At 48.0% G+C, this 15,381-nt stretch overlaps 1 protein-coding gene across 1 annotated transcript in view; it reads right to left on the bottom strand.

Annotated features, from left to right (window-relative positions):
- Window positions 1-10,156, bottom strand: part of MSN (moesin) — a 46,722-nt gene extending 36,566 nt beyond the window's left edge. Inside the window, exon 1 of the mRNA XM_082322831.1 lies at window positions 10,034-10,156. Within this exon, the coding sequence (XP_082178957.1) occupies window positions 10,034-10,045 (12 nt within the window). The 5' untranslated portion in view covers window positions 10,046-10,156. The remainder of the gene's footprint in view (window positions 1-10,033) is intronic.
- Between the last annotated feature and the right edge of the window lie 5,225 nt (window positions 10,157-15,381).

Genomic DNA, 15,381 nt, shown 5'->3' with positions numbered 1-15,381 from the left:
GCTTGAGCTTAAGTTCAGATCCTGATTTTTCACTGAGGATAACTGTAGCCGCAGAGCACTGAATGCAGCCAGACCCTGGATTCAATACATCCCAGCTAAAGTTCTCATTATCTACCCAATAAAACCAATGAAGCGAACCAGTCCACCCTTCCAAAAGTGATTAAGTTTCCTTAATATACAGACATATGTAGGGGCAAATGAAATAACCAGACGTTGGCAAACTAGTTATTGATACTTAAGCTTTTGATTTCGTCTCCCAGAGCACAGAGTTATCTTCACATTTGGTATGTAACATATAGTAGTTACAAACTGTAAACTAGAAAAGCAACACCCTTCTTATGCACGCTGGGCAGCGTCTCCATCAATGAATGCTGTCAAACAAAACTTAGTGGAACATACAAATATAATGAGTAATGTAATCTAGTATCATCCCTAAAAGACAACTTCATTTTTTTAAAAAACAAACAAACAAAAAACCCAACCAAAACACACACACAAACCACACACACCACATCATGTGTCATGATTTTGCACGTTATTATTGCTTAGACACCGAGTATTCTATTGTCTCAGCTGCACAATAAGCTACGATACAAGCAAGTTTCTTTCAACCCATCCAGCTTTCCAGGCAATTTTGCTTTCCTGACATACAGTTACTAGAAGATCTGTTTTAGTGGTCAGATATTAACTAGATTAACCAAGTAATTGGGCACTACTGAAAGGCATTTAAAGGACAATACAGTCATCAGGCACAGTCAACAGGGGTTCACAAAGGAAAAGCCCTAACTAATTTGAAATCCTTCTACAATAAGGTCACCCACCTAATGGATGAGGGGAAGGCAGTAGATTTAGTTTTTCTGGATTTTAGCAAAGCTTTTGATGTTGTCCCTCACAGCATCCTTCCGGACCAGTTGTCCAACTGTGAGATGAGCAGGTTCACGGCACGCTGGGTGAAGAACTGGCTGGGCGGCAAAGGGATGCGGTGAATGGGGCTACATACGGCTGGCAACCAGTCGCCAGCAGTGCTCCTCCAGGCTCAACCCTAGGGCCAGTTCTGTTCAATATATTTATCAGTGATCTGGATACACAAGTTGAATGCACCATTAGCAAGTCTGCTGATGATACAAAACTGGAAGGTGCTGTTAACTCTCTTGAGGGAGATGTCCCTTGCAGAGGGATCTAGACAGATTGGAGCATTGGGCAATCATCAACAGCATGAAATTTAACAAGCATAAATGCAGGATTCTGCACCTGGGACAGAGTAACACCAGGCACAAGTCTAAATTGGGAGAGGAGTGGCTGGGGAGCAGCCCTGCAGAAAGGGATCGGGGGTGCTGGTTGGCAGCAGGCTCAATAGGAGCCAGCCGTGTGCCCCGGCACCAAGAGGGCAAACCGCATCCTGGCATGGATCAAACACAGCATGGCCACCAGTCAAGAGAGGGGATTATCCTGCTCTATTTAGCATTGGTGCAGCCTCACCTAGAGTACTATGTGCAGTTCTGGGCCCCACAATTTCAAAAGGATGCTAAGGTGCTTGAACACGTCCAGAGGAGGGCAACACAGCTGGTGACAGGGCTGGAAGGCACGGCCTGCGAGGAGCGGCTGAGGGCCCTGGGTTTGTCTGTCTGGAGAAAAGGAGGCTGAGCAGCCACCTCATTGCTCCCTGCAGCTTCCTGAGGGGCGGACGTGGAGACGGAGGGGCTGAGCTCTTCTCCCTGGGATCCAGGATCTCCCCGGGATCCTCTGAGCCTGGGAACGGCTCCAAGCTGCGCCCAAGCTGCGTCCCTCAGGGGGGGATCGGGCTTGACGTGAGGAAACACTTCTCTACCCAGAGGGTGGTCAAACGCTGCAGCAGGCTGCCTGGGGAGGTGGTCGATGCCCCAAGCCTGTCAGCGTTGAAGAGGCATTTGGCCAATGCCCTGAATAACACGCTTTAACTTTTGGGCAGCCCTGAAGGGGTCGGGCAGTCAGACCAGATGATTGTTGTACATCCCTCCCAACTGAAATATTCTACTCTAAGTAGAGGTTGTGATCGACAGCCCTATCTATTTCTTTCAGAGCTCAACAAAGATAAAAACTACTATTTGCATATTGCAGGCATGTTAAACAGAAAGTAGTTTCATTACAGGACAAAATCTCTCAAAAGTTAAAAGCTCTTACCCATCCTAAGACAGAAAAACATTTTATCTCCTTTGAAAGAAGCTACAGAAACCAAGTTCACCAAGAACCTTTAACTTTCCAGCTTTAGAAAGCTATTCTAACCACCTTGAAGTTGTATGTTCAAGATACAATATGAAAGCGAGAAGAAACTCACCAAGAAAATAAGTTAGCATATCTGACACTATATCCATGCCTCCAATATCCAACATGATGGCAGATGAAAATTCTTGTTTAAAATAAGGGGAAGGACGAGAGTGGAAGTTTTCTTTTAGCTTAAGTTCAATTTAGAACATCTTCATACAACTGAAATAAGTATTACGCATATTTATTATTACCCTTTTATGAAAGATTTTGATTCGCTGACCCTTTCTTGACCAACGGTCAGCATTACTTTGCTAACCCTAAAAAAAAAAACCCAAAACACAAAAAACAAAACCTCCACAGTATCTGGAGCACCAGTTCTTAGTCAGTTTTCCCGAACAGATTCACCATTGGTCAACTTCTGCAAGAGCCACCTCTTGCACACAGGGAGGAAGCATTTCTAGAGATGTCCGTACAAAGACTTCTATGCCATACGCCTCTCGCTATCTTGCATATGAACAGGTCAACCATTCATTCAAGTGTCTGTTTAACGGATCTGTAAGTAAACCCTTACTTTTAATACATATGTACAAATCCCTCCTTCTCTATCATTTCTAACTGGAACTCCACAGTTGCTAGTGAGTTGCCATACTAGTAGGATTGTTTTCATACACGAGGATGCATTGGACCACAAAGTATTGTGTGGGTTTTGTATCACCACTTTTTTATTGGGCAGCTTGATATTGCTTGAATTTGTCAGCAGTGGAACTGCCTTACTTCCTTACAGAGTGCCTTCCGAACCATTTGCTGCCATTCTGCAAGTCCTGTGAACTATGGTCATGTTAGGGTGATATCAAGTTCTGGATTTTAATAGAGAAAAAAAAAATCATGCAACCAGAACCCTCTTTTCCATCCAGCAGCCAGCCTGAAAAGACATTTAGCGTACTCAGGAAATAGACACTTTTTTTAATTCATTATTCCAGAATAACATACTCAGAGGGTGAAAAAAATTATACCTTATTATTCTTAGAGACATTATGAACAAAAAGCCACACCTCTGGGGGGTGGGGGATGTTGAGAGCCCTGACACTTCACCCTAATAATTTGTCTGGCAGCTCATTTTTTGCACTGTAACCAAGCATAGAATTAACACTGGAGAGTCAAGTTCAGTACAGTTTAAAGGCTATGGCAAGGAAAGATTTAGCCCAGAATTCTGTGCTTTATTAGCCTGTGTTATATAAAGCCAAATACATTTATTAAATGGTGTGACTAAGTGATTGATCAGACTGCGATGGCAGATTTTTCCTGTACTTAGTCACTTCCCCACCATAACTAGGTCTCCCAGTCCGGAGAGAAAAAATGTTGCGAGTCATAAGGGCTTACTAAGGAGAAGAGGACAAATCAGTGATACGCAGACAGACAAGAACGGTTCATGGCTGCAGGAAGTCATCAGTTTTGCTTTAAAAAGAAAATACCTGGAGAACATAGGAAGGCATACAATCGCAGAATAGCAGTTCTCCAATTTGCTGCACGCAAGATTCTCTGACATCGACTTAACCCCCTTCCCCTCCCGCCCCAAAAAAGAAGAAAAAAAAACAAAAACAAGAAGGTTTTACAGCATTCACACTCCAGCACAGTGAAGTCTCTTCTCCTGAGTAGCCTTCCTCTACAAAACAAATTGACCAAGAGTGCTAGAAACAGGCAAGAGAGCATAGATCAGCCTGGACCACGCATACCATGCCATTCTTATTCACTACTTCAGTTATCCTCTTTCTGATCTCTTCTGAGATTTCATTTTTCTCTACACAGAATCACTGCTGGCAGAGAAAGGAGTCTGTCTCTTCCCCCTCCTAGTCCGTCATCTCATTCTTGCCTAATTGCACGTTTCCCTACAGAGCAGATCAGATTCGGAGCGTTTTCATTCATTCCTCCTTTAGGGGCACCCCTGTGCCTTTGCCTGTTGCTATTCATCAACCAGCCACCGCCAAAGAGAGAGAAACCTAGCACGGCCAAACACTCCTATTTCTTAGCCTGGGAATGGGACGAGAACCAACCATCATTCCTTCATCCAAAGTTTGTATTTTTGAATAGGTTCCTCAGAACAACTACAGCTTCAGAGATGTTGGAACAACTAGGAAAAAGCATTTTGCAGGAGTATACCATTAAAAAAAAAAAAATCTCTTCAAGGAGTGTTTTCTCCCCATTTAATACAAGCTCAACAAGCCGCTACACAACGGCCAGGAGTTTCTGCCTGCCCCAGTGCTCCACTGGAGGCTCACCCCTTCGTGCAGTCTCCGGTCATGGCTGCAGAGGAAGGAAGCAGCACCAGAGCACCCACCTACGTATCCACAGTTGTCTCTCATCAAGATAAGGCTCAAACCTCTGCAATTTCACGTTTTAAACCTCCAAACAGTTGCAGCTGATCCTGTTTATAACCACCAAGCCTGCCAGTGACTGTCTCTTCCTATATCCCTGCCAAGTATTGGCTGCACAATCTTTTAAACATTACAGTAAGAGTCAGCATTAGCTACTGGAGTCAGAAGGGTGGGTTCTGTGCCCACAACTTCCGAAACACTTGAATGCTCCACCAAGAAACAGCCACAGAAGTGTTTCAAAGAGGTTTGCCCAAAAGAGTAGCCTTCCATGAATCTAGGGACTTCAGCCTGCTTTAGAAGCTTCAGATGGGATAAAAACAAACTCCTTTGATGCTGTATTACTGGCTGCACTATGCAAATTCCTGCTGTTCCCAAACACCCCTAGGGAAAAGCAAGCAATTAACTGGCTGCTTACTAGTGCTCTTAATTTACATCAGTTAATTGCCCTCGATTATTCCCGGGCAGGGAGGGATTTCCTCTTTTCCGACAGCGTGTCTGCAACAGCAGAGACTCCTCGCAGGGTGATGCCGATTTCTAGTATCATCATTTAGCAGACAGACAACCAAGGCACCGGGAGGGGGGGCAAGGAGTTAGCGTGGAGATCGTGGAACTCGTTTTCAAGCAGACCCCATTGTAGTCCTCAGAACAGCGATTAAGCACAGATAACAGCTTTATTGTGCAAATTCAGGGAGGCCCTCTCACTGCAGAGAAGGGGAAGAAAAAGAAAAAAGTCGTCAGCCAAATAAGGTTGTTTGAGCTGCAGCAAGGCAGGAAAGAGGCCAGGAGATGACGTAGCCAGAGGAAGCTTTTAGTCAGTTCCCTTCAGAGCCTGGAGCGGGGCCAGAGCTACCTCTTCCAGAGGGGCTTCTCTGGGAAAGGGGCCAGTCGCTCAGCAAGGACGCGCAGAGCCCAGCAACCCGGGAGGGTCCTGCTCCTGCTCCCCCTGCACACCCAGCTTCGCCAGAAGCTGCGACAGGAGGCATTTCAGTCCTGCGGTTTCAGTTTATCAGCCGTCTTTCATGTAGCTACCTAGGGACTTCAGTGGGCTCTGCGCGGGAGGATTCCACTTCAGACCAGACATTATACATAAAACAACCGAAACACGTTTCCTCTAGAGGCAGCGATGCCATTTCCTGTCAAAAAAAGGAGTCCATATTAAGACATCTTACGAACTATCCTCACGAGAAAAGCAAGAGCTGTAATTAACCTTCGGGGCGATTAATCAGACGAGGCAGAGTCACCCCAAGGAAAGTGCTGCAGCCCCTTGCAGGTCCAGAAAAGGCACTGCCTGCAAACGCTGAGGGGACAGGATATTCGCAAGAAGCGTGACAACCAAGCCCTGGTATTAGGCACTCTTTTCCCCGCAGGATTCCACAGCAGAAGCAGCAGATCTAAAGCTTTCCTTGGGCTCCTTTTATTGCGTGCACCTCACCAACCTGCCTCTTGCTCATCTGCCTCAAGCAACAAATCAAGAGGTCAAAACCAAAAGGATGGACTCGACTAACACTTTTAATCTCCTCAAACCTCTGGTATGATAAGCGCTCTTAGGCCTAACACTGTCACATTAAAGTTTAAGAACTGGATCGCGACTACCAGTTCGGATCAGGCACTCGGAACAGTTCTCACGCACTACGGTCTGAAGCCGCTGTAACCGATGTTCTCCGCACAACACTGACAGCCAGGCGCAAGGCTTGCTGTAAGAAGGTGAAGCAAGAGTTTACCAGTATCTAAAAACAAAGCGAATGCTAATTTATCAATGGTATTCTTTAAACTCCCTGTTTAACGTGGAAGGCCCAGAAGTACCAAAGACCATCAATTTAAGGTACAGACAGGGTCCCCGAAGGCCCTAATGGATATTGCTACACTGAGTTTTAGAAAGTATTAAGGGAAGAGGCAACAGCAGAAAAGACTTTTTTTAAAAATCTTAAATAGCATCACAGAGCTGAGACCTATGAATCTTGCTATTCTTCTGTGCTGAAGACTTCACGCTTGTCCAAGTTGATCTTCTCTGCAGTAACACTTTGCCCTAGAAACCTGAAGACTTACGTTCTGAGCATCGAGAGAAACACTTAGTTCTGCCGATACAATAAGAGGAGTCCAAACTTTATTATACCTTAGTTTGAAGCTTTCTGTATTCATGAGATTAGCTCTGATTAAACTAATTTCTCTACGAGTAAACACTACATTACTTAAAATAGAACTGCTCAAGTCCTAGTGACAGGACAGTAGAATACACCCCTCATACACGACATGCTCACATTTCAAGTCCAGTGGCCTATCCATTCTTAGAGCCATAAAGTAAATACATTCATAGGCAAAATAGTTAATGAATCCTGATACAGAAACATTGCTTTTTCTAGTAGCTAAAGAGACAGTAAAGTATCAGCCCATTAAATGGGCATGACTGGTATAAATAAAGATGGCTTTCCCTCCCACTCCTCCAACTGCAACGGTTTTTGTAACACTGAAGTTCAAGTGATTAACTACGGGGCTTGGACTAGCCATCAACATGACAGCTCATTCCCTTCTATCAGGATGTGGAACTGAGTGTGACTTCCAGCTCTGCCCAGCCTGAAATGACTCAGTGCACTGGTCAGTAAGCATGAGATCATGGCCAATACACAGACTTCTCACAACCGGGGGACTTTTCAGAACTTGACAATGGGCGTTTTAGCATTCAACTACTTCCACCCCTCTGCAATACAAAGGGGGAGGGGGAATTATATGCCCTCTTTGGCATGTGCTTTAACTGTTTGCATCTTGCAAACTTTTCAGAACAAAAAAAATTATAAACCAGAGTTGGTTGCTTAACTAAAACATCACTCTAGATAAAACAGTGAAGCTTTCCTGTGGAAAGCATGGCAGGATCAGCAGGCCGATCCATGACGGACTTTCTACGTAGCCTACGAGGCCTCCAGCAACCAAAGCCCCCAGTTGTGCAGACACCACACTTCACAACAGCAAATCATGTGCCCGTAGTTCAAAGGTTACCAGAGTTAATCTTGAAGTCCTATTAATAGTGCAGCAAAGCATAGTGCCACTTGTGGCAAACCTCGTGTAACAAAACAGCAATCTCTAGCTACATGTGTTAACATTTAGCCTAGCTTAAGGAGGAGTAGGGACTCAGAACTCAACAGGTTTTGCTGCTCAAGCCACGCAGCAGCATGTTCTGTAAGCTTGGTGAGATGAATGATAAGAGCTACCAAACACTTCAGACACAAATGTTTTTCCTGCCCAGCCAGAACTGTTCCCTGGAACATTTCCTCCATCTGCCTTCTTCACAATGGATTTATTTTTGTGATGAAGCCCATGTATAGCTACATCTAACTGCTCGAGTTTCACCCACATTTGACCTTAATTGAGGAAAGTCACTTGCATTTTACTGTTTTGTTAGTTAAGTAGCTATTAACAAATCTTAAGCTAGCACACTAGTAGTCCTGTTTCTTTCACATGAAGAACTGATTACACAGTTATGCCAGCATATCCTGTTCCTGCAAACCACAGCTCAAGAAATAATGTTTAAAATATTATTTCAGTTGGGCCTGCAACTAGGGCAGATGGGGCAGGAAACCAAAGGCTGATACAGCAGGAGGCCTGCAGCTCTGCACCTCAACAGGCCCAAACACTTGAACCGCTTTCTGCGGAATCTGCGGTGTGCAATACATGGCGCCGTAGCAAAGCACTTGCATTTCTTTATCTGTTCCAGTTTTTAAGAGCTCCGAAAGCAGAACTGCTCTGTCAGAACCAGAGAGCAGCAGAGGGAGAAGGCGAATCCAGCCCCGCGTGTGTCGGCAGACACAGCGGCTGCAGCGGGCACCCTGCAGGGCCGTGTCCCAACCTCTGGTGCAGCCTGGTAGTGGGAACCCTGCCTCATAAGCGTCTCTTCAACACCTTCAGGATCTCTTGGCTGATTCACACTAAAAGAAGTCACTCATTACAACCGTAAACTCTCTGGCTAACAAACTCTGTAGCTAAAAGGTCTCAACTGCATTTTACGCATAAGTCCCCTAACCTGAGCTACTTCTGTTAATCTTGCTTAACTTGTTGCCCGTATTTTTTTTTTTTTTAAGTAAATCTTCACTAATCATTGCTGATGTTTGAAGAAAGGCCTTTCGAAAGCTTCAGAAAATACTGTCTTAACGTTTAAGTGGCTTGAGTTTGATATCCTTTAAGATGTTGATGTTTAAAAAAAAAAAAAATCCAGCTATTGTCTCAGAGAGCTGGCATTTAAGACAGCAGGAAAAGCAGAAGTCAGTCAAATAGGCATTTAGTATCTATTTTAAAGTAATAAAATTAAACTATCTGTAGAAAAAAAAAATCAGGGTGGATTCCATTTCAACTTCCACTTGCACAGGGGTGGGTTTTTGTTTAGAGGTTTTTTTTTTTTTTCTCTCCTTTATGTAAACCACAGACTCTTAGCTTAAACATAAGATGTTCTTAGGCCATTTCAGATCACTCCCAGTGAGGAAACATCCAGAGCCTTCCAGCCTGCCCCTTCCTGTTTTATCAATGAAGGGCTAGGGCCAATTCTTCTACTCCAACCAGGGGAAATTAAATGGAAAAACCCCATGCTCCTCATTCGTCACCGAACTCCTGCTGCGAGGAGGAGAGTCAAGTACAGACTTGACCAGGCTTTCTGAAGTACTAAGATCTCTCCAGCCAAGAAATACTTCGAGTCAAGCTGGGACAAGGCTCCCTAGCAACTCAAGCTGACTAATTACAAGTTGTGAAAACCCCAACTTCTCCTCTTCACAGAGCACATGAGAGGCGGCCATAGAACTAACCAGCTCCCCGTCAGGCTGCAGACAGCTTCACGCCGCACGCCCTCCCGAGGCGGGCGCACCCCGAGCCCCGGGGAGGGACCCCGAGCCCCGGGGCGGCAGGCACGGCCCCACCGGACATTTTGGAGAGGAGGGGCGGCCCCCGCCGGGCGCTGCCCGTCGCCCAGCCAGCCCGCCGCCCCCAGCGGGCAGCCGCGGCCCAGGCGGGGCCCCGGCCCAGCAGCCGCCCCGCGCCCGGCCCGGCCCCGCGGGCGGGGTGCGGCGGCAGGGCAGGGAGCGGCCGGCCGGGCAGCACAAGATGGAGGGGCGGGCGGCCGCGCTCCCTCCCGCCCGCCGCCCGGCCCGCGCCGCGCTGCCCGGGGCTCCCTCCTTCCCCCGCTCCTCTCCCCCTCCGCGGCGGCCGCGGCCGCTGCCGGGCGGGACGCAGGCGAGCCCCGGCGGGAAGAGCCCCCCGGGCCGGCGGGCGGGCGAGGCGGGCAGCCGGGGCGGCGCCGTCCTCTCCCCGCCAGGCCCGGGCGCCGCCGCACCCGCCCAGCCCCGCGCACCCGCCCCGGGCGCCGGCCCCGCTCGGCCGCCGCCGAGAGCCGCCCCCCCGCGGCGGGGCCCCCCGCTCCGCTCCGCTCCGGCGGCACCCACCGTTTTCGGCATCTTCCCGGCGGACTGGGCACGGCAGGTCGCTCCTCCTGCGCCGGTGGGGCTCTCCGCGGGCTCCGCGCTGCTTCTAACGGGACGCCGCGCCGCGCCTCTCCGCCCGCCCGGCCCCGCCCCGCCCCACGGCCCGGCCCCGCGCCCGGCCGCCTTCCTCCGGGGCCGGAGCTGCAGCGCCCCCGCCCCGGCCTGCTTGGCGGGGCGCGGCCCGGCCCGGCCCGGCCCGGCCCGGCGGCGCGGGGAGGCCGGGCCGGGCCCGGCGGCGCCGCCGAGACTCGGGGCGGCCTCGCCGCGGGGAGAGGGCGAAGCCTTTGCGGCCCCCGCCGGAGCGGGCGGGCGGCAGCGGCCCCCGAGGCAGCGGCGAAACGGCGGGGGGCTCCCAGCGCCCCCCCGACGAGGTGCCGAGGAAGCCCGGGACGCTGAAGTTTATTTGCGTGTCAGGCGTCGCTGGGAGTTGTGGTCCTCGCTAAAAGCGTTATTTAGAAAAACAATGCTACTTTATGGGCGCTTGCACTGTTCAGAGGAAGCCCACGGCGCTGACGCGGGATGGATCCTTTTGCCGCTCGCCCAGCGCGGGCTGGCTCGGGGCTGGCGCGCAGCCTGCGCGCCTCGGGCCTGCGGGGGGCCGCCGCCATCGCCGCACGCCGCAAACGAGCCGCGAATGCGGGGTGAAAGTAGAGCGAGGCCCAGCTGCGGACCGCGCGCCAAAGCTTCCCGTGCCGTCTGTGTTTGGAGCCACTGAGGGAGGGAAGCAAGGTCCAGCATTTTCATGGGGGTTTAAAGAAGCCATCTCGTCTCGTTTGGGACTTTGAACGAGGCTGTCAAGCAGAAACCCAAGTCCTGTTTTCTCCCAGAAAAAAAAAAAAAAAGTCATTCTTTTTAAAGTTAACAACCTGTGTCCTGAAGAAAGAAATGTTCTCAATAAATTTAACGTCTTATCTTTTAAGGGAAGTAGGAACCTATCTTCGTATTTTTCTTGAATTTGTGTCTTCTTGTCTAATCTACTAAACATTTTCAATCTTTAAGCCATCTTGGTTGATGGAAAGACCATGCAGACTAGCTGTACTTCATACCTACTTTTCTCCTAGCATGTTGAATAAATGAAGATTGTGTTAATGAGAACACATAAATTCAGATATAAAATAGGAAGAGAGCAAGCCAAGCTCTACTAGGCAGTTCAGCACAGCCTCCTGCCGAGTAAACTGTTTTCTTTAATTTGATTACAGGATTCTGCTGGGATTAATATTGAACTGAGGTATGTTGGGAATTGACAGCAGATTCATGACAACACTTTGTACGTCTTTAAAATTGCAGTTTATTCAAAAGATCTCAAAGTGCCTTGTAAATACCCGTAATTAAATCTTCAGGGTCTGCAGAAAGGAAGTCTCTCTTTTTTCCCCAAGGAATAATATTGTTGTAAATGTATATGTAATGTAACGCAAATAATTTTTAAACTAGGGGCTTATAAAATGTGTTGATTTGCTTTTCAATGTGATGTTTCCTCGCCATGCAGCATGATGTGAGAAAGAGAAAATCCAGAATAGTTCTCACCCTATAAAAAATGAAAAATGAAGTTTGTAAGAGACAAGGCCTTGCCTCACCCCAGAGTGAACTAGGAGTAATACTACAGAGATTGATAAAAATATTCCTGTGCCCAGCTGGCAGGAAATGGCGATGGGGTCCGTGAGCTTCGTTTGCTTCAGCTGAATAGGCAGGTTTCACCTAAACTGGAATCTCGATGCTGTGTCTACAAAACATCGGTATAATTGGATTGACGCAAATCAGCGTAACTTTTCTATACAAAAAGTCACAGGGTCCCTAAAAGCCTATTTTACAACGTTTTCTTCCTTTTCTGACTCATTTTTACATTAGGACTTTCTTAGACTAGGTTAAACAAGACTGTGCCATGAAAGGGTTCCACTTGTTTCCTACAGAAATTGATACTGACAGAAGAGATCCAGAATAACAAAGGCACCTGCTCGTGATTTTTGCCAGGTTTGAATCCAGGAACGTTAGGGCTGAGCTTTCTCACAGAATTCAGGTGGCTCTGTGGAGACTTCTTATCACCACGCTAGCGACATCATCTATGATGGGGAGGGCCCGATTCGGCTTCTTTTGGGACTTCTATTCCAACATTCCTTCGTAAGACTGAGGTAGCTGTTTGGAGGATTTAATCATTCTTTTTCACGAAGATGATAAAACTTCAGGTGATAAAAGTCTAGCTATTTCCTAGCCAAATTTAAGGAGCCACAGTTTAGCGTCCAGGGACCTAACGTTTTCTTCACAGTGCTAATGACGGGAGCCATGATGCAAACGAAGCCCCATGCCCGTGCAACGACCAGATCCAGAGCAACTGCAGTCCCACTGAGAGCGTGCCAGGCATTGGCCACGTGCACAGAAAGTCATAAACCCTACGTCGAACAGTCTACAAACAGTCTGAAGGGGCGAGACAAAGCAGAGTGGATTCTGCCGCATGACAGACACTTCTTTCTCACCCCAGCCACTTCTCTTGTCTATCTTCTCTATTACTCATAGCAACAGCCAAACAAAATACCATCCATGCCACGTTGAAAGACCAGGCTTCCCTGTGACAGGCACATGAGTCTCTACGCTTCGCTTCCTCGCCTGCTTCTTCCTTTCCTCTTCCCCTTCCCTCTTGAGGGGGAGGACAAGACATCTGAAACATTCGAACCGAGCTCCAGCTGCGGTGTCGTGAGGAATTCCTGCTGCGGAGGAGCTGCCCGGAGATCTCGCCTCCCCGGCAGACCTCTCCCTTGCCAGCGGCTGAGGAGGGATGGTGGGTCACGCAGCCGCTTGCTGAGCCCTCCCTGCCTGCCCACCTGTGAGAACAAGCGCATCGGGGATTCTTTGGGAGCCACAGGCAGGGGTTATCTCTCCTCCCCGACTGCAGGATGAGATTCCAAGGGGTAAAAGCATCAGCTGACTGAGGATCCTCCCTGCAGGAGGCTGTAGAGACAAGTAACATTACCCAGGGCCTCAAAAATGCTGTTATTTCCAGACTGCTCAGAGCCCAAATAACATTAAAGTATTTCAGAATGAGATTAGACCAGGATGACATTAAGCATTCTCCTGGGAGGAGGTCTGGTATTTCACTGGGGATTTATTGTCTTGGTTTCATTTACATCAAACCTTTTGTAGCACTTTCTTTTAAGCAGAAAAAGCACGTAAATTATTTGGTCTGAAATACCAGAATTATTTAGCATGAGCACTTAAACAAGGGGCCATTTCTTCAGCATATAGTTTTTTTTGACTAATGCTGGGTGACTTGAACTGCCCTTCGCGTAGCTTTGGCAGAAGATAGAGGCCTTATTCCATCCAGCTTGCTGCAATGTAATTAAAAAAAAAAAAAAAAACAAACAGAAAAAAAACCCGAAGCAAAGGTGTTCCATACTAGAAGGTGTATTTCAAAGGGCTGAAAGAAATTTAGTTTGATTCACATAGGCAAAGAGAGCCACAAAATGAAATTGTTACCACAGTGTGAGAACTACACCTTCATCACACAGCGGTCCTGGATTGTCCTCTATTTAAAATCAACCACTCTGGTTATGAGCTGTTCTTTGAATAGCAGGTGAGCTGCTTTCGCCTGCTCTTACAGTTTCCTTCTGCTCAGACATTAATGCCTACAAGTTCACAGTGAGATGCCTTCGATGACGATCTTGGATCATTTTAGTGTTTGATTGTGTTTAGAGGCTAAAAGCCTCTTCTCTCCCAAACACACACAATCACTCTTTCCAAACATCCTTGCCTCTTTAACGCCTTTATGCCTTGAGCATCGGGGTAATCTTCTGCAGTGATTCTCAAGCTGGGAGGATGAGAGGGGCAAAGGAGAGGGAGAGCATACCACATCTAGGGGGGCAGGATTTGAAAAGGCTGAGAATAATTCCCTTCCCATTCAGCTGCTGGGATGGGGCAGAAGCCGACGGGGCCATTGGATGTGTGACCCCATTTATCTGACCCCCTTTCCACTTCCAGGAATGTAGCTCATTACAGTGTACGGTCCCAGCTCCTGGCTTGTCCATTCCCCAGGGCAGAAACAGCTGGAACTGCCTGGAAATCCCAGGGATTTGAGTCTGCCAGACACTCCGTACAGCCCGAGTTCCTAGTTCCCTCCCGCAGATAAGTCCCCCACTGCCCATGAGGCCCCTGCAAGGAAGAAGGGAGAAGGCAGGACTAGGGCCAGGGACTCCCTGCCTGGCCCCCACCGCTCACCTCACCCCGCGTGCCTGGGGATACGCTGCCTTTGAGCAAGAGAAGACTAAAGAGGAGACTTTCAAAGCAGACAAAGGGTGTGCAGTGTATGCCATGACCATATGAAAAAAATGTAAGAACCACCCATCTGCTAGAATTGTCTCTTCTTCAGTTGTTCTTTCTATGTACCACAGGGGAGCAAATGCTCATGTGTTGCTTGCTTTCTACACCTTGTACTGCTTGCAGCAATGTGGGAACAAAGGGAAATGTAATGGATATGCTGGGACCTCACTGGCACTGACACTGGCACCTTCTCCTCAGAGCAAGGAGGTGGGGTAAGTCCCGCTGATCTGTTCCACCTCAAACTAGCGATGAGAAATTATTCCTGTGGGTGATGGGAGGAATCAAGCTAGGGATCTCAGTTTTAGAAAAGATATCTAATCTAAAAAGTAGCTCTAAAAAGTAGTGGTATTTATTCTGATAGGTTCGATGGTGTGATGTATATCCAAAAGGAAACATACTTACTCATATGTATTTTTCATAGGCCATTAAGCATTTACAGTGGTCATGGTCAACTAAAAACATACTGGAAGCAGGGAGTTAGAGGCAAAATACTACATTACCCGCTGCATTTTACCCCCTGAGGCAGTCCACAAAGCCTGCGGGATGCCCACCGGAGCTGTCTAGACCAGCAAAGCCTCTCTGTAAACAAACGGTGACAGAAAAAAACAATTAAAGCTCCAAAATCTAACAAAACCTGTTGCTCTGTTCTCCATCCACCTTTCTTTCTTAACAGGACAATCCAAAGCTTTGTAGACATAAAGTCTAGCAATTCTTTTATGCAGTAGGGCTCAGACCAGCAAGAGCTTCCATGCAACACTAATAGGCTTTGCTCCAGAAAGGGAGGTGACTTGGAGTCTTCAGGAAAGATCTTCACAATCTCAGCGCCCCAAAGAAACAGGCTCTCTGGGAGTTTTCTCCTACCTCCCTCCCTCTCTCCTGCTCTGCCTCCCTCCCAGATGGCTGGTGTGGAGCCAAGATGATGGTACTTGTGCGATGACCATGTAAGGCCACAGCCTTTCTGACTCAGAGATCGGGAACTGGGAGATTGTAATGAAGGCCACCGG

This window comes from Platalea leucorodia (assembly GCF_965183815.1).
Source record: "Platalea leucorodia genome assembly, chromosome: 10".
NCBI classification, from domain to species: Eukaryota; Metazoa; Chordata; class Aves; order Pelecaniformes; family Threskiornithidae; genus Platalea; species Platalea leucorodia.
The sequence above is the reverse complement of the archived record's forward strand: the minus strand, read 5'-3'. Positions and strand labels throughout refer to the sequence as shown.